The following is a 24,713-nucleotide window of genomic DNA, read 5'->3' as shown; positions in this document are numbered from 1 at the left end:
GTACAACTGTGGTGAGAAGAATATCATCTCAGAATGCTATGGTGCAGTTTTGGCGCTGTTTTGGCGACACGAGGGGGACCTACACAATATTAGGTAGGTGGTTTTAATGTTGTGGCTGATCGGTGTATATTAAACCACTGAAGTCAGATGGATTACTTTTATGCTGCCTTTATTTGATTTCTGATCACCATTCACTTGCAATTTAAGGACCAACAAAGCTGAAATATTCTTCTAAAAATCTTCATCTGTGTTCAGCAGAAGAAACAAAGTCATACACATCTGGGATGGCATGAGGGTAAGTAAATGAGAGAATTTTTATTTTTGTGTGATTTATCCCATTACTTAAGCAAGTGCGGTCCTGTTATCTCGGATATAGTTATTTTGCAATTTTGTTGCAGTCCAATCAAACAAAGAGGAGACCGATGTTGATTTTGCTTCTGGTTCATTTGTCATACTGAAAAGTATGTATTTTATGCAATGCGCTCTGCTCATATACTACACATTTAGGCAAATGTAGCAAGTTATACTGTGTGTGCACAATATACACACTGCAAAATGCAAAAATAGCATGCAAAACCATCTCACTTGCTTCTCATCGTGTGTTCCCATAGGTGCGTCTTCAGTTGGCCTCAGGTGCGTTTTTACTGTCAGTGTCATACTCTGAGTGTATCCAGATTCCTTTGGAGCGTCTGAAAAGGGCATCTCCATATCTGAGCCACCGCAGCAGTCTGAGCCCCCCATTCCGCTGTACCTCCCCACCTGCATCTGGTTCAGTTTCAGCCAGGCTGCAGGACCAAACTACAGGCAGAGTGCTTCATGCCTGCGTGCGCCACCATGAAGAACAGCTCTGGTCTGACCCCCACAGCTCGGAGGAGGGGTCTCCAAAACTGTTAGGTGGAGTCCCACAGGCTGACAGTGGGCGGGGCTCTGAGACTGACACGTTTGAAGGTCCTTCACTGGATCCGACAGAACTTTGGGGAGAGGAACTGGCGCAGATGGATGTTGAGAGCTCAAGTTGGGCCACTGCGGTAGCTTTGGCGTGGCTGGAGCATCGCTGTGCTGGTTTTTTTGTGGAGTGGGAACTGGTGGCAGCCAAGGCAGATTTTTGGTTGAGGTGTCAATCACTGCCTGAGGGCGTCGACCTGTCTGGGCTGAGGGCGGCAGCCAGGCAGCTTTTTCTGTTGTTACGCCACTGGGATGAAAATATCAAATTGAACGTGCTCTGCTACAACCCCAATAACATGTGAGGAAGTCAAATTCGTACTTAAAGCTGCTGTAAGCGAGTTTAGCTATCTTGTTAACTTCCGCCAGACTTAAGGGGCGTTCACACATGCTGTTGGTCGCTTGTAGGCGTTCCAAATCAGCTGCAGTCTCCAAAGTCTAATGAGATTACTGTCTACACTCCCATTGGTAGTCACCGCATTGCATTTCTGCTCATTTGCACATAGTTGAGCTCTACTTAACTTTGTTGTATTGCCAATTAATGACTTCTGTTCATTTTGTTGCCTTATGTGTGAATGCCCCATTAGACCACCACTGACTTAGATCTCAAGACTTATGCTACGTCGCCATTTAAACATTTTAGTTTGAAAACGCATCGATTTTGCTATGTTTATACCACTCCTCAACACTAGAACAGCATTTTTTTCCATAATAGCATAGTTTGTATGACAATGGCATTAGGAAATTGAAAACTGAGTTAAAAAAAAAAAAAAAAAAAAAAAGCTTAGTGTGGATGTGGCCTTTGACTAGAGATTTCTTAGGACTATTCCAGTGATATCTGTCAGATAGTAGGGACATTTTATGCGTGGTCCAACCAATAATAACTTGCAGCAGCTTTAATGTGCTTATTTGGGCTCAAAGATACATTTTTGGGTTTTAATCTTCAAGCAGAATTTGAAAGCAGAACAGAATTAATTTTTCTTAGAACAGTTCACCCAAAATGAAACTTCTCTTATCATTTACTCACCTTCATGCCATTCCAGCTATGTTTGACTTTCTTTCTTCTGCTGAACACAAATTAAGATTTTTAGAAGAATCTCTCACCTCTGTAGGTCCATACAATGCAACCAAATGGTGATCAGAACCTTGAAGCTCAAAAAGCACATAAAGGCAGCATAAAAGTAATCCATAAGATGGTTAAATCCATATCTTAAGAAGTGATAATATATGCCCTTTAAAACTACTCTTTTTTATTTTTTTAATTTTTTTTTTATTTTTTTTTTTACTATAAATCTCCACTTTCAAACATCCCTCCTAAGTGCTCTTCTCTCTTAAGGAGTTCTTTTGTTTTTGCCGATTCGTATTCTTTGTGTATATAGTCACCTACTGGGCAGGGAGAAAACATTATATTAATAAATTCCTTAAAAATTGATCTGTTTCTCACCCACACCTATCATATCGCTTCTATCTAAATATGCAGTAGTAGACATTAGTTCTCTACCCTTATTCACTGCAGGTCTTTAAAACACTTTCTCATAGCACAATGACTGATTATGTCAGTATTATGCCATTTGGGAGCTGTTGACAATGGGAATGGTCATCGAAAACATTGATAAATTGTACATTACTTAAGATTGTTTGGTTCGTTTTTTTGCCAATGATTTGTGTGTGGCACTGATTGCTTGCTTTTCCAAGTTATTTCTGAGTTAGGAATACTGTTTGTCCTTTTCAGATAGAAGAAAAACAATCTGCTACTAAATTTGCCAAATGGAGGCAATAATGTTTGTGTGGGTTTGTTTGGATGAATTTAATGCAGGGATTGCCTTAAATATGGTGGATGCTGGAATCCCAAAGACTCAAAACTCTCGAGGTGGTGATCTACAGTATGAATTTTATGAAATTATTACATTTTATTTTCAATCACTTAAAAACCTATACAATAAAATGCTTGAATGATTCCAGATGATGCTTTCTTCAAGGTTTTAAGATACATTTTCCACAACTTTCCAGTTGTTAGGCTTTGTTAATACCCTCAAACTGGAATAAGATCATGGACAACAGTTGTAACAGCTGTATAGTTATTATACATCGAAATTAAGCAAACTGACCATGCAAAAAAAAAAAAGTTAATCAGATCAGTCATTCACACTTCATCTCAGAAAAATAAAAACTGACCCCCAAAAATTAAGCATTGCAGCACTGTTCCATTCTCCACTTTACTGCCATACAAATGCAAAATGCAGTTATTAAATTGTCAAAATTGAGTTGAAACTTATGTCTCGTATACAATATGATTGTCCATTTAAATGTGAATTATTACATTTTCTCTGAATCTGAGGTGTTGTTGTAATTACTGCATTTTGCCTTTGTAGGACAGTACAGAAAAATGACAAACATACTGAACATAATACAAGTAAAAGAACAAAGGCAGTAAACAAACTCAGAAAAAAACTAAGAGAACGTAAGAAGTTCATGGCTGTCGAAATGGAAAAGCAGATCTATGCTATTCCTTTGTGCCCTATACATGAAACTATTATGAGCTTGTTAAAGGAATAGTTCACATAAAATTTAAATTCTGTCATAATTTACTCACCCTCATGTCGTTCCAAAACCATATGACTTTCTTCTGTGGAACCCAAAATTACATGTTAGGCAGAATGTTAGCCTCAGTCAATGTTCATTTTCATTGTATGGTAAAAAAGATGCAATGAAGAGGGGCCAGGGTAGCTCAGCGAGTAAAGACGCTGATTACCACCCCTGGAGTCTCCCAAGCAACCAAATTGGCCCGGTTGCTAGGGAGGGTAGAGTCACATGGGGCAACCTCCTCGTGGTCGCTATAATGCGGTTCTCGCTCTCGGTGGGGCGCGTGGTGAGTTGTGCGTGGATGCCACGGAGAATAGCGTGAAGCCTCCACACGCGCTATGTCTCCGCGGTAACACGCTCAAGCCACGTGATAAGATGCGCGGATTGACAGTCTCAGACGTGGAGGCAACTGAGATTCGTCCTCCGCCACCCGGATTGAGGCGAGTCACTACGCTACCACGAGGACTTTGAGTGCATTGGAAATTGGGTATTCCAAAAAAAGATGCAATGAAAGTGAATAGTGACTGAGGCTAGCGTTCTGCCTAACATCTACTTATGTCTTTTCCATGGGAGACAGAAAATCATACAGGTTTGGAAGAACATGCAAACATTCAATGCATAACATGATGAGAGAGTTTATGTTTGGTTGACTCATCCTTTTAAGCTTATAGTCGCTGTGCATGGTTGGAAAATCAACATTTAATGGAAACAAAATCCCTGAATAACGACATCAAAATTAATGACATCGTAATCAATACATAAGTTGAAACTCAGGCATTTTTACATAATCTTAGGCTTTTGTACCAATAAACAGTCCTGACAATAATGCACCCATGGGCCGACATCAGCAGATCTGTGAGCCTTTAGGTCTCAGAGGTCAACTGCGTGGATATGCTATAACAATAAATAAAAATATGTCCTTTCGATAAAGATCCAAAAAAAAAACGTTCACATTTTCTGCTCAGATATTAAGGACTGAGCATTAGTCCTTAAGAATCCTGAGAAACATTGTAAACTCTCTCCCCCCCCCCAAATACAGTATATTAACTGTATAATTAATCCGTAAACAAACCAAACCAATACCGTTTGAGCATCATAATCTTGCCTAGGATGACCCCTGTTTGGGGCTCCAGGACCAGAGACAGGAGGTGGAGGCCAAGGATCATCCCACACAGCGAGCACTCTGATCAGGCCACTGTTCAGTGGCGTTTAGCCTTGTTCTCTGACCTGTGAGCTGGAAGAGCAGGGGTGGGGTTTAGCCACAAGCAAAGCAGGATGATGAGATGGCAAACGTGCAGTGAGAGAGAGCTGTAGGTGGTGGAGGGAAACGTGTTCCAGGACAGCTCTATCAGACCCAGAATCAACACCCTAAAAACAGCACAAGATAGACTAATGAAAAACAAACAAAGAGCAGAAAGTGTGGCCCAGACAGCAGGCTGCCTAAACTTTACAGATATTAAACATGAATAAATCAATAAGTCACTTAAGGTCGTGCATTACAGTGATTTTACTATGGTCTAGGGTCTTTTTAGGAATTGTGTGAAGCAGAGTGCCTAAAACTCTCTTAAAGGAATATTCCAGGTTTAATACAAATTATTATATTTACTTGACAGCATTTGTGGCATAATTACCACCTGATTACCACAAGAATTAATTTAGACTCATCCCTTCTTAAAAAAAAAAAAAAAAAAGCAAAAATCACGGTTACAGTGTGGCATTTACAATGGAAGTGAATGGGGACAATTTTTTGAAAAAATGTAATGCTTATAATTTTATAAAAACACTTCTGTTTAATCGTCATATTTTTCCGGTCATATTAGTGATTAAGCCATTATGTTGTCGTTGCACCAGAGTTTTACAATTTGATATAACTTAACACAGAAAAGGTATTTTAATGTTTACAGACTGGCCCTTTCACTTACATTTTAAGAGCCTCACTGTAACACAGATTTGTACTTTTTATTTTTAAAGAAAAAAATATTTTTGTGGTAATCAACATTATCCCACAAACGCTGTTGATTGAGCTTAACTTGTATTGAACCTGGAATATTCCTCTAACCGTGGTAAAATCAACTCATAGCTTCTCTTAAATTACGGCTTACTGCTTTTATAAAACTGCAGCAACAGCAATATGATAAAAGACACCAGTGTTTAATGAATAGTACATGCTGTACTAATAATACCATCAAAAAGTAAAATAGTTCTTTAGCCTAATGTCTGGTATATTTAGCCTTTTACCATTTGCAAGTGCATTAATATTAAACTAAATGTGTGGTCTCAGGTGTGCGTACATTAGCAATTTTACAACTGCTTTGAATGTAGCTCATCCAATCAGATTTTAGAGTCAAAACTATTCATTTTATAATACACATTAAATATCTACACTTAAAACAACAACAATACACTATTATTGCTCAAATATATCACATATAACTACAACAATCCACAAACTAGTCAATCATTTACTCACTGTTACAAGAGCAGAGAAAGACAAACTTGAGGATAATCCCTAATGCCAACATCAGCCAGAAAAATGTGTGTGTTTGTGTTTTACCTGAGCAGGTGAGCAAGCTTCTTGACTCCTCCACTCCACAGCAGATAAGGGAGCGTATGAAAGTACCACACATAAAACTGATAATGCAGAGACCTACTGAAGCACATCCCAATGAAGTTAGAAGTGAACAGAACCAGAACTGTCTGTATGATCTGGATTAAGGAACAGCGTTTTCCTGATATAACATATGTGTGGTGGTGCATTGACTAAAGCTCAGGGCTGGTAACCAGAAAGTTGCTGCTTTGAGCCCCACAAGGATCAAGCCATTAGTTATTATCATTGTGCCCTTGAGCACTCCACCCCAAGTTATTCTAAAGGCACTGTCTCTGTTATAAGTATACTGTAAGTCACTTTGGATAAAAGCATGCTGCTACATGGCTACTCGCTTGCTAGATATCAGGTCTATCAGGTTTATTTGAAGATATTAAACTATTTTGCTTTGTTAACAGCCATTAAAGGATATGATCAGCATTGAGCTTCTGTACAGTCTCTTTTCTCTCAGAAGGATCCTTTAGAATAGACCAAATACTGGTCCCAGGCCTGTAATAAACAACAGTTTCTTTCCATGACACAATCAAAACCAGTGGTATTCAAATTCTGTTTCTAGATCGGTAGCAAATTTGGTTTAGACTAAATACGCTCATACACAAAAGGCCCTATTATTGGGATAATTTTCAACAGATCTAGAAACTCAAGAGAGTTTTTAATAGAGCTTTCGATTTAACACGTTAATTCAGTGCGTAATTTAGTCAGTCAGTAATTTATGCAATTAATCATGTCGCCAAACTGTATGGAATATTCCTACCATCGGAGCAATTCAAGCTTGAAGTACCACCTGTTTTCAGCAGGGGGCAGTAAGCAAAACTCCATCTGTATAGGCAACGCACAGCTGTGCAAGAACTAACCAAACTCAGGCTTGCTTGACACTAGCGACAGCACAAGATGAGAACTAGTTCTTGCATTCAAACACAGCTGGACAGGGCACAATTTGAATGCAGATGTCTCGAGTAGAGGTGGACCGATATGGTTTTTTGTGAGAGCAGGGTGGCTGATAGGCCAATATAATGCCCATATATCACACAATTTAAAAAATAATAGTATATGAGTAAATTGTCTAAAATGAATTAACTTTTATTTAGCATTATATTCACTAAAACTTTCCCACAAAACTTTAACCATGTAAAAATAATAATAGAAAATTGTTAAAAATAAGATTTTGTGTGTTTTAGATGGTAGATAGCAGTTTCTCCTGGTTTCTGTTTAGTCTTCAAATACAGTACATACAGTGCACAGTGAATATTATATTTACTTATAACGCACGTGAAGCACTTTTACTTTGAAATTGCTCTTTCGCGGATTCAGCTCCTGACCGCTTCCAGCTTACTCGGCCCGGATCGACTGCATGTAGTGTCAGGGCCTGACCGTCGTGCAACATTAGTGAGTCAGAGAGACAGTTTTTATCCAGGCTATTATAAAACACTGTGACAAGGAGGAGGGCGTGGCCAGGCAGTGAAGGTGCACGGCCGGCGCTGAGTCAGCTGATCAGCGGGAGAGCGAGATAAAGGGGAGCCGGAGCTGCCCCTTCGAGAGAGAGAGAGACACACGCGGCCGCTGTATGTGTGTGCGTTTTTGTTTTATGTTGTTTTAAGTTGAACTTCTGTCATTAAAGTTACGTTGACTGTTCTGCCGGTTCCCGCCGCCTCCTTGCCCATCCCTTTACCTTTACATTTATTGCTGCACTTTTCAGCCGCACACAATAACACACTGCTTCACACTACGTTAAGCTTTTCAGCTCAACACTACACACAGTCAGCTGGGTTCTCTCTCTCCCTCTCTGGGGTTTTGGGCAGCCTTTTATCTCCTCGCCTTTCACTGTGAACAATCAGCTGCAATTCATCTCAGGTGAAAACCCTTACCACTTCCTCTCTCCCCAGACGAACACTCGGCCATGCCCTCGCCCCCACAAATACACTTAAGAGAAATATATTGGAGCGCTTTACAGGAAGGAAATGGATTTGCGCAAGTTTCATGAGGTTTCTGAATTAAATCTGTTTAAAGAGAGAGAGAAAATGAAACATCCGAGCACATTTTAACACCTCTGTCGTGGCTCTGTGGGACCGTTTAAATGAGACTGTGTTGCACACTGGTCTATTATTGTGATAACACAATGGCACGTAACAACAAAATGAACTGTGATTGGTCATTTACATGTCTCAGATGGCTCCTTCACACACAAGCAGGCGATTCTCGGCGCGGTCGCAACTTAATAAACTAATTTGCCAAACTGGAAAATGTAACAGCCAATGCCGATCATTTAAAAATACCAGATATCGGCCTCACCGATATATCGGTACAACACTAGTCTCGAGACGTTTTTCCTACAAGTTTTAAACTACGTTTAACTTGACACAGCAACCCTGACATGACGCAACCAAAGTGAGATGCTCCAGAAGCGTCCGCCTAATGCATGTGTATATTGACGCATCCTTAGAAAAGCCCTTATAATGAACCAATCTTGAACAGATTGACTACTTCATTTGCAAAATGGATTGCTGTGTACTGTAGGCTAATGATAGACTTATGTACAATAATATGGAAATAAATATTACCTTCTTAAGCCACTTTTTGTATTGACTTATCAATGCTTTGCTCATCTGCCACAATAATGTAATACATTTTAAATATCTGAATTATTATTTTTGATATACATGTATTATATTTATAATTACTTACATATAACTATTTATCATTATATACTGAATTATTGTGTTTTGAGAGGCTTTCTCAGCAATTATTTACATACGCAATTAAATGTGATTAATTAATCAGCATATGTAATAAAAAATTCTATATATATATATATATATATTTTTTTTTTAACTGACTGACAGCACTACTTTTAAACACACAGTTGTGTAAAATATCATGTAAAAATACAATCACAAACTCTTTTTTAACCAAAGTTTAGTATACATATATAGTATATGTAATATTTTTTTTTTTTTACCTCTTCCATCGCTTCAGCACAAACAGAATCAACGTGGTGATGTGAGCCATGAGCAGCACCAGGTGAAAGTATCGACTCAAAAACACCTCCTCAGGGAGAAAACGCCAGTTCACAGTCCACTTAAACAAAAACTGCCTGCCCAGGTCAAAGGCCCGGCTAACATAACCTACAGGATTCTCCAGGAGGAATGGCGTTCCTAGCAACAGCTGCGGGAAAAAAGAGAGAGAGAGAGATGTTGGGTGGTACTGGAAAAGCTGGTATAAACCAGTATAAAACAGACAACAGTCGCATGAATAAATAAATATGTGCATGTGCAAGTGTTAGTTTGTTTGTGTCCTTGTCTCAAACCTGTATGGCAGCACAGAGAATGAGTCTGGGCAGAGTTTTCCACAGACCAAACTCACACAGGAGGAGGAAGAGGAGACCAGGAGCGAAGAGCAGAACATTCATCTTCACAGACACAGCTAAACTGTCCATAGCATAGAGGAAGATTTATTTTAATTGCACACACAAAACTACTTGTAAGACATCAATCTAGTGCACATAGATAAACAATTTAAAAGCAGGGCAGCTGGATGCCAAACCGTGTTCTGTGTGCATGGCCCACTTTGGTGCATAGTAATTTGGCTGTTCTCACAGAAAGAAAATACAAACTAAAAACCTGTGTCACGTCAAGTTCACATTCTTTATACTTGCCTGTAGAGGGCACATCCCCAAGTCCAGCAACCATCCAGGAAGAGACTGATGGCTCCAAAAAGCAGCATCATGGCCACTGGATCATTAAAAAGACGCAATACAAAAATGGAGTGAATCCTATACGAAGCACAGCAGACGAAGAAAAACACATACGGTGGAACCTACAAAGAGCAAAATAAATTAAACACAGAAAAGCACAATATACAGATAGCAGAAACACGATCAAAACGCAGGTGTCCCACCTTTTTGGTGCGATGGTAAATGCGGAATACAAGCAGCAGAGTGACGAGGTAGAAGACAGCAAACAGGTACTGGCCCAGACGAATATTCCGTCCATGGTCAGTGATATAATACATTGCAGTGAATATGTACACAAAGCCAGCTGGATACCTGAAACATACACACATAGAATACAGCAAATGAATTGTGGTTAAGTTTCAACATTTATTCAGTTAGCAGACTCTTTTCTCCAAAGCAACTTAAAAAAAAAAATCATCTTTCCAAATGCCATTCTGAACATTTTTTAAATTCCAATCTTCATTTAGAATTAGTGCCCGACCGATATATCGGCCGATATTAGCCTTTCACCGATATATCTGTATCGGCGTATAATTTACCAATATGCGCCAATATGAAAACTTTTTTTCAGAGCATATAATGCAGAAAACAATGCTTTAGAATTGGTGTCATAGCGTAGTTTGTCCAGCAGAGTGCGCTCCGACTCCACTGTTTACAGAGCTGAACTGACGGTGACTCTGCAGACAGGGTGGAGTTGAGCTGTGTGTCGGTAAGTTAACTAGTTTGTGAAATACGTACTGGAAACTTAATAAACAATGACCCATTTTCCCTTTTCAATATAACTAATATAACATTAACCTTGTCCCTGACAAACATGTCACTCATGTCTGTTTGCTATTAGCCAGCTATAGTTTGTCAGTGCTGTCAGTAATGTAACAGACTGAAAGGTAAACATCAGAGCATCTTTTTGCAGCTCAGTAGATAACGGTGCAGTGGTGGATTGTGTCTGATGAGTGTTGATTTCATGCTATGTTTTTACGTATTTGGTGAGACACAATGCTGGAAAGTAAAATAAACAACATCCGTCTTACTCTCCATGACAATGAGCTTATAGCTAACTAGCGAATCATATAGCTACTTTCAGTAACTACGTTTCTATCCAAGAAAAAGTTTTAGCGCATCAAAATAATGCTGATGGAAACGCAAATTAACGACATAATATTTTTCCGTTTAACTCTAGCGCATAAACTCTATGTCGATACTTCAAATGTTGCGAAAAACTGGTTTGGAAACACTTTTTGTTGAGAAAATCAGCATTAACGCAAAAATGTAGTGTCACATGACAGAGTTTACACCAATCGTTAGCCTGTGTTAATCATGACGACAAGGTATACATCCATAAAAGCCAGTTTATTGTACGTGATTATGGATTGATCTGAACGGCATAAAGATCCGATCACTGCAAACATGACACTTCCAGGAGTGCCAACACAAATATCTCGTATCATGCACGGAGAACAAATTAATGGCCACTCTTTGCAATTTATTTAATCGTGGAAGACATCCGTTTATTTATTAAAGTTGCTTTTACACACCATTCAAAATAATAGATGGCAGTCACAGAATTAGCCCATAATACAAAAAACATCATTTCTGTGCACAAAGATGTTTTATATTAAAAAATAAATACACAATACTAGAAGAAAAGCTTCAGTGGGCTTTTTTGGAACACTAACATATAGAACAATTATATTAAATTATTGTTTAGCTTTTGAAAAAATGCTGGAAAAATTCCCTGTATTAAATTAAATAAATTACCAAACGAAAAAACATTTTTTTTTTAGACCTATATATGCCTTTTCTTTACACAAACTTAAATTAGCCTTACCCTGTTCTGCAGACTAATAAAGTCGGATGAATGACATTTTCTACTCTTCAAGACTATAAACTATCAGAACTATTTGTCCAATGCTGAGTTCACTTTCAGAAAATTAGCTTTTGAACATTTTAAAACTTTTAAATATTTTAAATCTAACTCTCTTTACCTCGGATCGCATTTGCGGAGCTTCTTCAAAAAATATAAATTGCATTACGATGCTAAAGATTTTTTTAGATGATAATCAAGTTCAGTTGGTCGTTAAAAGTTGTGGGACATAATGGAGTTGTGATGGTAATGCTTTAGATTAGATGATTGTTTAAAATAGCCTATTGAATATAAGGAATGTATCATATGTAAACCCTGATATTACACCGCATCAGTTTTTTTTAATAGCTCTGCACACAGCATATACACATCAATGGAAGGTCCTTATACTAAGACCGAAAATTTCCCCACTACTTGGTGCAGGTTGCCAGCTTGAACAGGGCCATGATGATTCGCTTTCGGGTCGGAACCGGTGACAACCTGCGATAGGCGCAACATCAGGACCAATATTACAGTCCTATCAGAAGGGACACTGCTCCCTTTTGATTGCAATTCCTCGTCTTCTAATTGCATTTATTTGTGAAATTAAAATGACATTTAGCTGGTTAATTTCAATGAATTGTCTCAATACTCTCCCCATTTTCCCAAAACTTGGGAGGAAAAAAATTAGGGACATCTGGGAGGCGAATTAGCAATAAACACACATTTCTGTATGGAAACGGCTTAAGGGCAGATTTCTTTTGCGATAAACCAAAACGTATGCGACAAAGTGTTTAGGCATGACGTTGTCACGCACACCATTTTTATCGATAAAAGGTCATTTGAATGGAAACAGGCAGAAGACGGCAAATTTCGCAAAAAAATGTTTACGCATTTTCACTTTGTCGATAACAAAATAGCGCGAAAATTGGATGGAAACTAGTATATTGTCAGCTGAGTGGAAGCTAATGAGTAAACGTCGTGTTATTTATAAAATGTAATATTTAAAAGTCTGGTTTTCCACCGTTGAAAGTTTCCCCTGAACATGTATAGCAGAATACGGTGTAACACCGATGCTTATCTGTTTATCTTGACTCGGCAGTATTAATATAGTCAGCATTTGACTGATCCTAAATAGTACTGATGTTTATTTAGCTATTTATTTTATTTTTATTTATTCTTTATTTAAATGGTCAGCAATTGACTGATACTAAACAGTACTGATGTTTATTTAGCTATTTATTTTATTTTTATTTATTCTTTATTTAAATGGTCAGCAATTGACTGATACTAAACAGTACTGATGTTTATTTAGCTATTTATTGTATTTTTATTTATTATTTATTTTCTCAGTGTTCATTTCTAGAATTTGTTGACAATGTATCATAATAATGTCAAATATTCTTTGATAAAAAATATTTAAGAAATCAGCCTTCCAAGTACCTTTGCATAGTCATATCGGTGCAAAATCGGTGAAAAATCCACATAGAAAAGGTCTGTTTTCATTCCAGCTCAAAAATTAAATATATCGGCCACCATATCGGTAATCTGTGAATTTTCCCTCTCTAAAATCGGCATCGGTCTCAAAAATCCTATATCAGTCGGGCTCTATTTAGAATGAATTGGTAAGGCCATACATTAGAGGTCATCAACAATTACTGGAGCATGGCACAGATCACTCAGCCTGTAAATTATTTCTCATAAATTAAAACGATTATAAATAGCATACAGAGACCCAGTTTACCGCTGGTATTAACCCTTTAAGCTCAGATGGGTCCACGAGAAAAAAATAATTGTCTCAAGTATTAAAAACTGCAGTCTTGACCAACACAAAATAGGTATTGTTTGAAAGCTTAGAAGCTCTACTTTACAATGTAAATGTTTGCAAGACTTCCGTTTTAATAATTTATGTACTGTGCATATTATTGTGATCAGTAAAGCATCTAACTAATCAAATAGCCATGTGTCATATGTTTTTGGAAAGCTCTCAAAGAGTAGAATACAATCAGCCTATTTGTTTTACTCACAGACAAAAATATATCGAGTAATAGCTAAGTATGTCTTTGACAGGGCCCAGATGGCGTTTCACCTGCATGTCTTAGATCCTGTGCTAACCAGCTGGCCCCCATCTTCACACAGATCTTCAATAGATCACTGGAGCAGTGTGAAGTCCCATGCTGCTTCAAACGTTCCACTATCATCCCCATCCCAAAGAAACCAAAAATCACAGGACTTAATGACTACAGACCTGTCGCCCTGATGTCTGTGGTCATGAAATCATTTGAGAGACTGGTGTTGGCCCACCTGAAGAACTTCACTGGACTTTTTCTAGATCCCCTTCAATTTGCTTATCGAACCAACAGGTCTGTGGATGATGCAGTCAACATGGGATTGCATCATATCCTGCAACATCTGGACAGACCAGGGACATATGTAGGAATCCTTTTTGTGGACTTCAGTTCGGCTTTCAACACCATCATCCCAGCTATACTCCAGAATAAATTATTCCAGCTCTCTGTTCCCATGTCTATCTGTCAGTGGATTACCAGCTTTCTGACGGACAGGCAGCAGCTTGTGAGACAGGGGAAATTCACTTCCAGCACCTGTACAATCAGCACTGGTGCCCCCCAGGGATGTGTGCTCTCCCCGCTACTCTTCTCCCTCTACACCAATGACTGCATCACCAAGGACCCCTCTGTCAAGCTCCTGAAGTTTGCAGATGACACCACTGTCATCGGCCTCATCCGTGATAACGATGAGTCTGCATACAGAAGGGAGGTTGAACAGCTGGCTCACTGGTGCAGTCATAACAACCTTGAGCTGAACATGCTCAAAATGGTGGAGATGATTGTGGACTTTAGGAGGAACACACCAACACTGACCCCCCTCACCATTCTAAACAGCACTGTGGCAGCAGTTGTGTCATTCAGGTTCCTGGACACTACCATCTCACAGGACCTGAAGTGGGAGACACACATTGACTCCACTGTGAAAAAGACCCAGCAGAGGTTGTACTTCCTTTGCCAGTTGAGGAAATTCAACCTGCCACAGGTGCTGCTGATACAGTTCTACTCAGCAGTCACTGAGTCTGTCCTCTGCACTTCAATAACTGTCTGGTTTGGTTCAGCTATGAAATCAGATATCAGAAGACTACAAAGGACATTTCGGACTGCTGAGAGGATTATTGGTTGCCCCCTGCCCCCCCTTCAAGAACTATACACTTCCAGAGTGAGGAAAAAGGCTCTGGACCCCACTCACCCAGCCCATTACCTTTTTGAACTGTTCCCTTCTGGCCGACGCTTCAGAGCTCTGAGCACCAGAACCGTCAGGCACAGGAACAGTTTTTTCCCTCAGGCTATCCATCTCATGAACAGTTAAATTGCCCCATTGAGCAATAACTATGTGCAATACGCAGTTTAGTCTTTCCTATATTTATCCAACACATCCAACCTCTTCTGCCATTTCATTCCTCTGGGAAGAAGAAAAAAAACAAAAAAACATTTGCATTGTACATAACATTTGTATTTACACTGTACATAACATATTGTATTAGATTTGTACTACCCATGTGTATGTATGTATGTGTGTCTGTACGTATGTGTATAATTATCTATGTCTTGCTGCTGTTTTTGTATTGTTGTACACTGGAAGCTCCTGTCACCAAGACAAATTCCTTGTATGTGTAAGCATACTTGGCAATAAAGCTCATTCTGATTCTGACATTTATGTTTCATGTGAACAGGTGTTTATGCATTTAACATAAACATAAAACATCACATACCATTACTTAGAGGAGGTGATTAGAGAAGGCTTTCAAACAAGTCCACACACATCGGATGCATAGATCATTAGAAAATTGTAAGCACAATGTGTACACAGCATCTGGCATCTTGCAGTCTGCCTGAAAACGTTAGCTTTCCTGGATCAGATGACGTAATTGGAAATAATGTAGCATCAAGGAACACTAGACCAGTCGTATTGGGTTCAGATCGGTGCAAAAAGTCATCCATATTTGGGCAGAGAGACATGTGATTGGTGATTGTTACATTTGGCCACCAGGACATGGCACTCATTCTGTGAAATCTCATTAATAAAACAATGTCATGTAAAACCATACAAACCTTTAGTCATTGTTGTATTTGAATGTGTAATTAGTTTGTATGTACAATTATTATGTTTTATTTGTTTGGAGAAGCTTTTGAACACATGGAGACATTTTTGTACACTAGGATAAATTATTTTTGTAATGCTATAACTTTTGATTGCTTTGTTGAATTGACACAAAATCTTACTCTGTTACAGTTAACATGATTGGGAACAAAACCAAACCAGTTTTTCGGAGCCACCTTATTTACACCTAGAAATATATAATGTCAAATCAGAAAAATAAGAAAAAAAGTACATTTGGCTCAAGTTTTTTTTTTTTTTTTTCAGCAGTTTCTTAGGCTGAGAGTCTCATAATTTATCATAATCTATATCATTAAAAAATTTGAAAACTTTTCTTTACAATGATACCAAACACTTGACCCTCCTTGTTGTTTTGTTGAGTTATAAGCCTTTAATTTAGGGTATGACACTGAAACAGTTAGTCATAAAAAACACCCTCAGAGCTTAAAGGGTTAAGATGCGTTTCAGGAGATCACAAGTGGACAGTGCTAAATAGAGATATAAACAGGGTTCAAAATGACAGAGACACTACATTTTTTAAAAATTTGCAGTAAACATTCCTGAAAAGCACATTGCTTATTTCATTTCCTACATACAATATTGGTAATATTGAGACAGGGCAAGTTATGATTTTTTTAGACCTTTGCCAGGAAGGAAATTTAGAAACTGGACCTGTTGTAACTTTAACATGGTTTACCATGGTTCAGTGATGGTATCAGATGGTAATACCATGGTGATTCTGCTTGATTTCACATTCATATAACATGGTACTTAAACTGAAATGTAAGGTACTTCAAAGAATACCCTTGGTAGGGTCCAAAATCCCATGGTATAACCATTAGTTAGGGTATTTTTTTTTTTTTTTTTTTTTGATAATTTTGTAAAGGTGGTTTTACTTCACTACATTCTTTTCTTTATATAAAGACTTTTTGTAAAGTTCTCTCTTAATTAAACTTTAACAAAACTAACATACAATGTATTACACACACACACACACATATATATATATATATATATATATATATATATATATATATATATATATAAGAATGTTTATACTTACACCAGAGGCCCAGTGTCTCCCTTCAGCAGCGTGTAGTCGTAAGTGCCATTAATAACTCCTTCCACCTCATCCATGTACGCTTTCCAGTCAATCTCCGTGTCTACACACACAATAACTTACATTATGACACAATCTATAGGATTACAAAGTCAATATTACACACTACTCCACGTAATAGAGCAGTCACTGTGGCATTATGATTTCAACCTCTTTGCAAACTGCCAGTCAGTGTCATGTTGTCAAATTAGCCTATAAGAAAACTGATATCAGGGTGTCAGTGTCTAGCTACTAGCCCTCTAAACCCTCTAAAACCAGCAAACAGTCTGGGAGACCAGCTAAGACCAGCACACCGGCTAAGGATTGTTTAAGATAATTTTTCTTTATTGTGCAGATCCATAAATGAATAATAAAGTGTAGATTATAATCATTCAAATATCATGTGAAAGTCAGTCTCTTTTGCACTCACATGCAACTTTTTGGATCACCCATATGTTGATCCCAATTTCCAAGAACCAAAGGACAGCTGTAACCAAGAACGTGTACTCGACTTTGAATAAAACCATGTGTTTGTCGTGCCATATGGAGGAAAGTGTTTTTTGAAGTGCTGACGGCGCAGAAGAGGATTTCTTCTTGCCTCCTGCCATGTTGGCCGCTTTGGTGAAGTCAGCGACACCGGAAACATTGACTTTCAAAATAAAAGTCCTCCGCCTGAACTCATGGGCCGAGTTCGTAATGGCATACTACCATACTACTCTTACTATTTCTGCCACAGACATACACTATATTGCCAAAAGTATTCGCTCACCCATCCAAATAATTGAATTCAGGTGTTCCAATCACTTCCATGGCCACAGGTGTATAAAATGAAGCACCTAGGCATGCAGACTGCTTCTACAAACATTTGTGAAAGAATGGGCCGCTCTCAGGAGCTCAGTGAATTCTAGCGTGGTACTGTGATAGGATGCCACCTGTGCAACAAGTCCAGTCATGAAATTTCCTCGCTACTAAATATTCCACAGTCAACTGTCAGTGGTATTATAACAAAGTGGAAGCGATTGGGAAACACAGCAACTCAGCCACGAAGTGGTAGGCCACGTAAAATGACAGAGCGGGGTCAGCGGATGCTGAGGCGCATAGTGCGCAGAGGTCACCAACTTTCTGCAGAGTCAATCGCTACAGACCTCCAAAGTTCATGTGACCTTCAGATTAGCTCAAGAACAGTGCGTAGAGAGCTTCATGGAATGGGTTTCCATGGCCGAGCAGCTGCATCCAAGCCATACATCACCAAGTGCAATGCAAAGCGTCGGATGCAGTGGTGTAAAGCACGCCGCCACTGGACTCTAGAGCAGTGGAGACACGTTCTCTGGAGTGACGAATCACGCTTCTCCATCTGGCAATCTGATGGACGAGTCTGGGTTTGGCGGTTGCCAGGAGAACGGTACTTGTCTGACTGCATTGTGCCAACTGTGAAGTTTGGTGGAGGGGGGATTATGGTGTGGGGTTGTTTTTCAGGAGCTGGGCTTGGCCCCTTAGTTCCAGTGAAAGGAACTCTGAATGCTTCAGCATACCAAGAGATTTTGGACAATTCCATGCTCCCAACTTTGTGGGAACAGTTTGGGGATGGCCCCTTCCTGTTCCAACATGACTGCGCACCAGTGCACAAAGCAAGGTCCATAAAGACATGGATGAGCAAGTTTGGTGTGGAAGAACTTGACTGGACTGCACAGAGTCCTGACCTCAACCCGATAGAGCACCTTTGGGATGAATTAGAGCGAAGACTGCGAGCCAGGCCTTCTCGTCCAACATCAGTGTCTGACCTCACAAATGTGCTTCTGGAAGAATGGTCAAAAATTCCCATAAACACACTCCTAAACCTTGTGGAAAGCCTTCCCAGAAGAGTTGAAGCTGTTATAGCTGCAAAGGGTGGGCCGACATCATATTAAACCCTATGGATTAAGAATGGGATGTCACTTAAGTTCATATGCGTCTAAAGGCAGATGAGCGAATACTTTTGGCAATATAGTGTATATTCGAACTCAGCCACACAGATGGCCTAAGTACGAATAGTACAATGGCTCTTCTTTTGCTAGTGCTGCAGCAAAAGTTATTTTATATTTTAATCATTATTTACCTGTATGATGTTATTTTTTTTCCATAGAACACAAAAGATTTATTAAAATCATATTTTATACAGATCTTTTCCATAAAATGACTATTCCGCCTGAGCCTGCTCAAGTCTTACAAAGTCGTATGAGATCTTTGTGAGGAAACAAACCAAAAGTAAATAATGACATCATATTAATTTTTGGCTGAAATGTTCCTTTAAAGATAAAAATATGATGATAGTCGTTTAATTAGGTATACTGGGTCTACTTCCTATGTTAGTTTTTCTTGTCTTGTTCTTGAGGGTTCCTCACTGCACATTTAGGATTGCTCTCTAATACACCTGATTAAACTAATCAGATAATTAAAATGCACTCAAAACCTTTATTGGATGTGTCAGATTATGCAAAATGTGCCTGGTTGCTCCAGGAACAGAATTGAAAAACACTGCACTAACCCCTGCTAGGGACTCTGATGTGTTTATTTTTTTTAGATTTCAAGTGTGCTAAATGGCTGTTTTTCACCTGTTTTCTCTCAAGTAATATTTGTATAAAATGTTTGCATTTACTACAGAAAGATGAATAATTTGATTCTTATCCTTTTCCTATTCATTTTAATGGTCCTTACAGTACTTTGAAATATGGATGTGTTTGAGAAATGAGAGCATCCTCCCAGCTATTTAAATTTAAATCGTGAGAAACTTTAAACTTGTTAATCATTTGTGGTTAAAGGAATATTCCAGGTTTCAATACAAGTTAAGCTCAGTCGACAGCATTTGTGGCATAAGAATGATTACCACAAAAATTCATTTAGACACATCCCTCCTTTTCTCTAAAAAAAAAAAAAAAAAGATTAAATCTGGGTTACAGTGAGGCACTTACAATGAAAGTGAATGGGCCCAATCCGTAAACGTTAAATATTCAGTTTCAAAAGTATAGTCACAAGACAAATAATATGCATGTTAACATGATTTTAGTGTGATAACATCGCTTACAAGCCTTTTCTGTGTAAAGTTATAGCCAATTTTACAACTTTGTTGCCATGACGATTTAAACAATTTTACAGCTTAAATAATACATGGGTTTTAACAGATGAATTAATGTAAGTGCTTTTATCAAATTATAAGCTTCACATTTTTGCCTTTAAACCCTCCAAAAACTGGCCCCCATTCACTTCCATTGTAAGTGCCTCACTGTAACCTCGATTTTTGTTTTTTTTTTTTTTCAAGAAAAGGAGGGATGAGTCGAAATAATTTTTTTGGTAATAAACATTATACCACAAATGCTGTCGATTGAACATAACTTGTATTGGACCCGAAATATTCCTTTAATATGGAAATGCCAGCGAGTGAAACTAAGGTTTAAAATAATCATATTAAAGCATAGCTTAAAATAAGTTAAATCGCGAAAGGGGTGTTGATGACATTTGATGACCGCGAGTAATAATCAGGCAAAATTCACAGCAACCCCAAAAAAGGTACCTCACCTCACGCTTTCACAAACCACGTGACTCAAACAACATCGCAGTTTCCGGTAAAGAATCCTAGAGGATCTTTGAAGTGTTAAAGGTGAAATTCTGCACTTGATTCACAGCAATTTCAGTTCTTTTGTTTCAAACGAAACTTACATTTTTATTTATGACCATGTAGATGTGTGATAGTGACCAGAATATTAGTTTAAATTCTTTAAAGTTCATATGGGTCACATATTTAATCAGACCAACTGTTTTTATTGCTGCTGCTGCTGCTGCTGCTGTTTAATAACAGTGTATTTTACATGAAATAATTTTGGAAATTTGACATCTCCTGTGGTGTGATATGCTGTGCTCTATCTAAAACATTTTCGGATTATTTTATAATTACAATAAGTATGAATGCAGCTTTTATTATTACCTCACATCAATTAAGATACTACATGGAATGTTTTAAAAAACGAATTTGTCACACTGCAGGGCCATTTAAAATGAATGTGTAATATACTGTAGATATACTGTACACTATACAGTTTTTACAGTGTTATGCTAGACCAGCTGACCTTTTTTCTGGAATAGACTACCCTTGAAAAAGATATTGAGATGTACCTGTAGCAAATATTCTGCTCATATCGCTTCTGCTTGTATTATTCCCAAATTGCTTTGGATTAAAAAAAAGTGTTCTAAATGAATCAATGCCAATTAAATTATCACACTCTGTGCTCATAAGAGTAGACAAGAGGAAGAGGTGGAAGAAGGAGGATTTCCCCATTCGGACACTGGAGGTGGTGTGTTTGGGTTCGAGTGTGGCCTTCTCTGGTCTCTATCTCTACATTTACAGGAAGAAACGCAAATCCGTGGATAAGCTTAATGTGAGTGACATTGCTGTGTTCCCTGCTTTACAGGAGAGATTCAGCACTGTTTAGTTTAAGTCTCATCTACCTTAATGTCAAAATGTGCTCTAGTTATTGCTTACAAGAATTTTGTTTGATACCCAAATCAATAATTCATAACTGCTGGTGCTAGACTAGGCTCTAGATTAGTAATACAAAAGTCATGGGTTTAGTCCCTACCAACATAATGTTCTTGAGCAAGACACTTACCTAATTGTGTCCGCAAATAGTGTACTAACAAGTGCTTTAGATTTCAAGTGTACTAAATGACAAGTTACTAAGTGAATGAGGGAAAACATCAGGATCTGCTTAATAATTACTCATAATCAAAGAGAAAAGGTGTTTGTTTTTGATCTTGTGAAGCTCCACAACTACCACTGGATAAGAAGCTAGCAGATCTTTTGAATGCCACACCTGGGAAGTGTCTGCAGTATGTGGTCATCGAGGGTAATCTTAATTCCTCACCAAAATATTCTTTCTAATTAAAGTTAGACTTTGTCTTTCCTGCGCATTCCTCTGCTTCTCTCTATCACTCCTTTTTTTCTTCTTCTTCATTAGTTCATTGTCATTTTCTTTCCCTTTCACTTTAGGTACACTGCAGCCTATAATGGAACCTTTAAGGAGTCAGTTTCAGGAAGGAAGTATTGGTGTCATCCAGAAACTACTCCTTCGGGAACATAAACTGGTCTGGAACAGTTTGGCACGCACCTGGTAAAGACCTAGAACTTTATTATTATAATTATACAGTGGGGAAACTTTCAAACTTATTAATTCCATTGCATTAGAACAAAATATCGAGACAAATGGCATCTGCAAGCAATTACTGCTAGACTTTATCTCAGAAGTAATGTAACAGTTTCTTGTATCCAATTTACTGTTACCATCACATTAACAATGGAAATGTTCCATTGAAGTTTGTGAACTAGAATGTGTTTTTTTCTGGTCCTATTTTAAATATATTTCTTTTATATTGTACAATTTAGAGCCTAAAAAACTGAGCTTAAAAAGCGTGCTTGTGATGACTTTTTTCTAAATAAATGCCACTTGGTTTGATATTTTGTAATCTATTGCAATGACATTCATAAATGTTTTAGTATGGATTAAGTGTCCAAATACTTGGGGGCCTGGGTAGATCATTGAGTATTGACGCTGACTACTACCCCTTGAGTCGTGAGTTCGAATCCAGGGCGTGCTGAGTGTCTCCAGCCAGGTATCCTAAGCTACCAAATTGGCCCAGTTGCTAGGGAGGGTAGAGTCACATGGGGTAACCTCCTCGTAGTCATGATTAGGAGTTCTCGCTCTCAGTGGGCTCCGTGGTAAGTTGTGCGTGGATCGTGGAGAGTAGCATGAGCCTCCACATGCTGTGAGTCTCCGCGGTGTCATGCACAGCGAGCCATGTGATAAGATGCGTGGATTGACTGTCTCAGAAGCGGAGGCAACTGAGACTTGTCCTCCACCACCCGGATTGAGGTGACTAACCGCGCCACCACGAGGACCTACTAGGTAGTGGGAATTGGGCATTCCAAATACTTTTTGGAGTCACTTTATATACCTCAAGCTCTGTTTACATTGCCAGCAATTTTGTTGCTGGATGTGACTGGTCTCTGTACTCAGTGTCGCTAGTGTGCATTTCTAGAGCTGTCGCTCTAACGTTATTGTTCGACTGCACAAGTGACCACAGCTTTAGAAAATCTGATCGAAGATAAGATATATTCCCGTTAAAATTAAGGTATAATTATTTTTGTTTTGTATTTGTATTTGTTTTGCCTCCAAAAATAAACATTCTGCATGGGAGAGTGTTTTTATATAAACTGCAGCAGTGCTCAACGCATCGTATCATAAACAAAACAAACAATCTATCAAGATATCAGCGATATCGCTCAGCATTTGCAAAAAGTAAAAGAAATTCTCAATGTTGTCATGTTTCTTGACATGCCCACATCCTGTCAGCAAAGGTCGCTGTCGCTTCCGTCGCCAGAAGTCACCAGCTCTCATTGATAATGAATGGTCTCCTGTCGCTTTGATGTTGCAAGTCGCTGACAATATTAACAGGGCTTCAATCTACATGGTCTTTCTCAAAATCTCCTCCAAAAACACACAACTATCCTCCTTATCCTTTAGGACAGACAGCGAGCGTGTCCTTCACCAGTGTGTGAATGCTGTGCCCTTTAACCTGCTGGGTGTGAACAAAGCATTTGTCCGCATGCTCTGCCCCCTGGAGGCCATCGGCCCCAAGATGGAAATCGTGCACGAGAAGTTCCACCAGGCCAGTTACGGCTTTACGGACCTGATCGGTCAGTACCTGAGCGGAGAGAAGCCCAAAGGTCAACTGGAGACAGAAGAGATGCTGAAGGTGGGAGCATCACTGACTGCGGTGGGCGAGCTCATCCTTGACACGGACCGCCTCCCCAAACTCCGCCCACCCACTGATGGCTCTGAATACTTTCTGAGCACAGAGGAATTTGAGACCCTGCGACTGAAGCATGAAGGCACTGGCAGGCGTGGCTGTGATGCTGTGGGCGGGCTGCAGATACTACCGGCACCTGAAGCTGCAGTGGGAGCAGGGGAAGATGAGGAGGGAGTTTGGGTTGACGGGTGCAGGAGAAAAAGGGGAGGAGGAAAACGGTGTGGATGATACAGAGAACGCGTGTGTAATATGCTTAAGTAATCCAAGAAGCTGCATGTTGCTGCACTGTGGACACATGTGCTGCTGTTTTTGCTGCTATCAGGCCTTGCCACAACCCAACTGCCCCATCTGCAGACAGAACATCAGTCAAGTGGTGCCTTTATACCAGGCCTGAATATCTAATAATATGTGATGAACCTCGGTTCCAGGCCTATCAGAGAACTTCTAGGGCTATTTAAGCAAGTTTAACATGGGCGAGGAGGTGATTTAACGGTATAAAAATGGACATAGTTGGATTTAGACTATTGTGGCTGATCTTTACAGCCTGTAGAAATAGCCTGAAACTTCAGAACAGTGTTATAAACTTCAAAACCTGCAGTGAACAGCAGACCTTGGAAATAAGCAAACAACAGAGTCCTGATACGCACTTACTTGTGTCACAAACTTCAAAACTGTAGGATTGTGAATGCTAACTGTAGATTGTTACAAGAGACATTTAAAGGGATAGTTCACCCAAAAATGAAAATTATGTCATTATTTACTCCCCCTCACAAACCTGCAAAACTTTCTTCTATGGAACACAAAAGGAGATGTTTGGCAGAATGACTGCAGTCTGTCACCATCCACTTTCGTTGTATGGAAATAGATGCAATGAAAGTGAATGGTGACTAAGGCTAACATTCTGCCT

General features: G+C 39.0%; 2 protein-coding genes and 1 pseudogene across 2 annotated transcripts in view; 2 read left to right on the top strand and 1 right to left on the bottom strand.

The window, feature by feature from the left end:
- LOC127441911 (von Willebrand factor A domain-containing protein 5B2-like) overlaps positions 1–4,438 on the top strand; it is a 36,296-nt gene extending 31,858 nt beyond the window's left edge. The window contains exon 22 of the mRNA XM_051699475.1: positions 612–4,438. Within this exon, the coding sequence (XP_051555435.1) occupies positions 612–1,247 (636 nt within the window). The 3' untranslated portion in view covers positions 1,248–4,438. The remainder of the gene's footprint in view (positions 1–611) is intronic.
- Positions 2,817–17,595, bottom strand: LOC127441914 (dol-P-Man:Man(5)GlcNAc(2)-PP-Dol alpha-1,3-mannosyltransferase-like). Its single transcript, XM_051699479.1, has 9 exons — positions 17,400–17,595; positions 16,934–17,033; positions 10,025–10,172; positions 9,783–9,943; positions 9,435–9,555; positions 9,087–9,292; positions 6,544–6,619; positions 6,080–6,225; positions 2,817–4,893 (listed from the first exon to the last, which is right to left on the bottom strand). The coding sequence occupies exons 1-9, from the start codon at positions 17,575–17,577 to the stop codon at positions 4,725–4,727; spliced, it is 1,305 nt and encodes a 434-aa protein (XP_051555439.1). The 5' UTR covers positions 17,578–17,595; the 3' UTR covers positions 2,817–4,724.
- A 3,606-nt stretch (positions 17,596–21,201) lies between these two features.
- Positions 21,202–24,200, top strand: LOC127442748 (mitochondrial ubiquitin ligase activator of nfkb 1-A-like; annotated as a pseudogene).
- The last annotated feature ends 513 nt before the right edge of the window (positions 24,201–24,713 follow it).

Source organism: Myxocyprinus asiaticus, chromosome 6 (genome assembly GCF_019703515.2).
Source record: "Myxocyprinus asiaticus isolate MX2 ecotype Aquarium Trade chromosome 6, UBuf_Myxa_2, whole genome shotgun sequence".
Lineage (NCBI taxonomy): Eukaryota > Metazoa > Chordata > Actinopteri > Cypriniformes > Catostomidae > Myxocyprinus > Myxocyprinus asiaticus.
The sequence above is the reverse complement of the archived record's forward strand: the minus strand, read 5'-3'. Positions and strand labels throughout refer to the sequence as shown.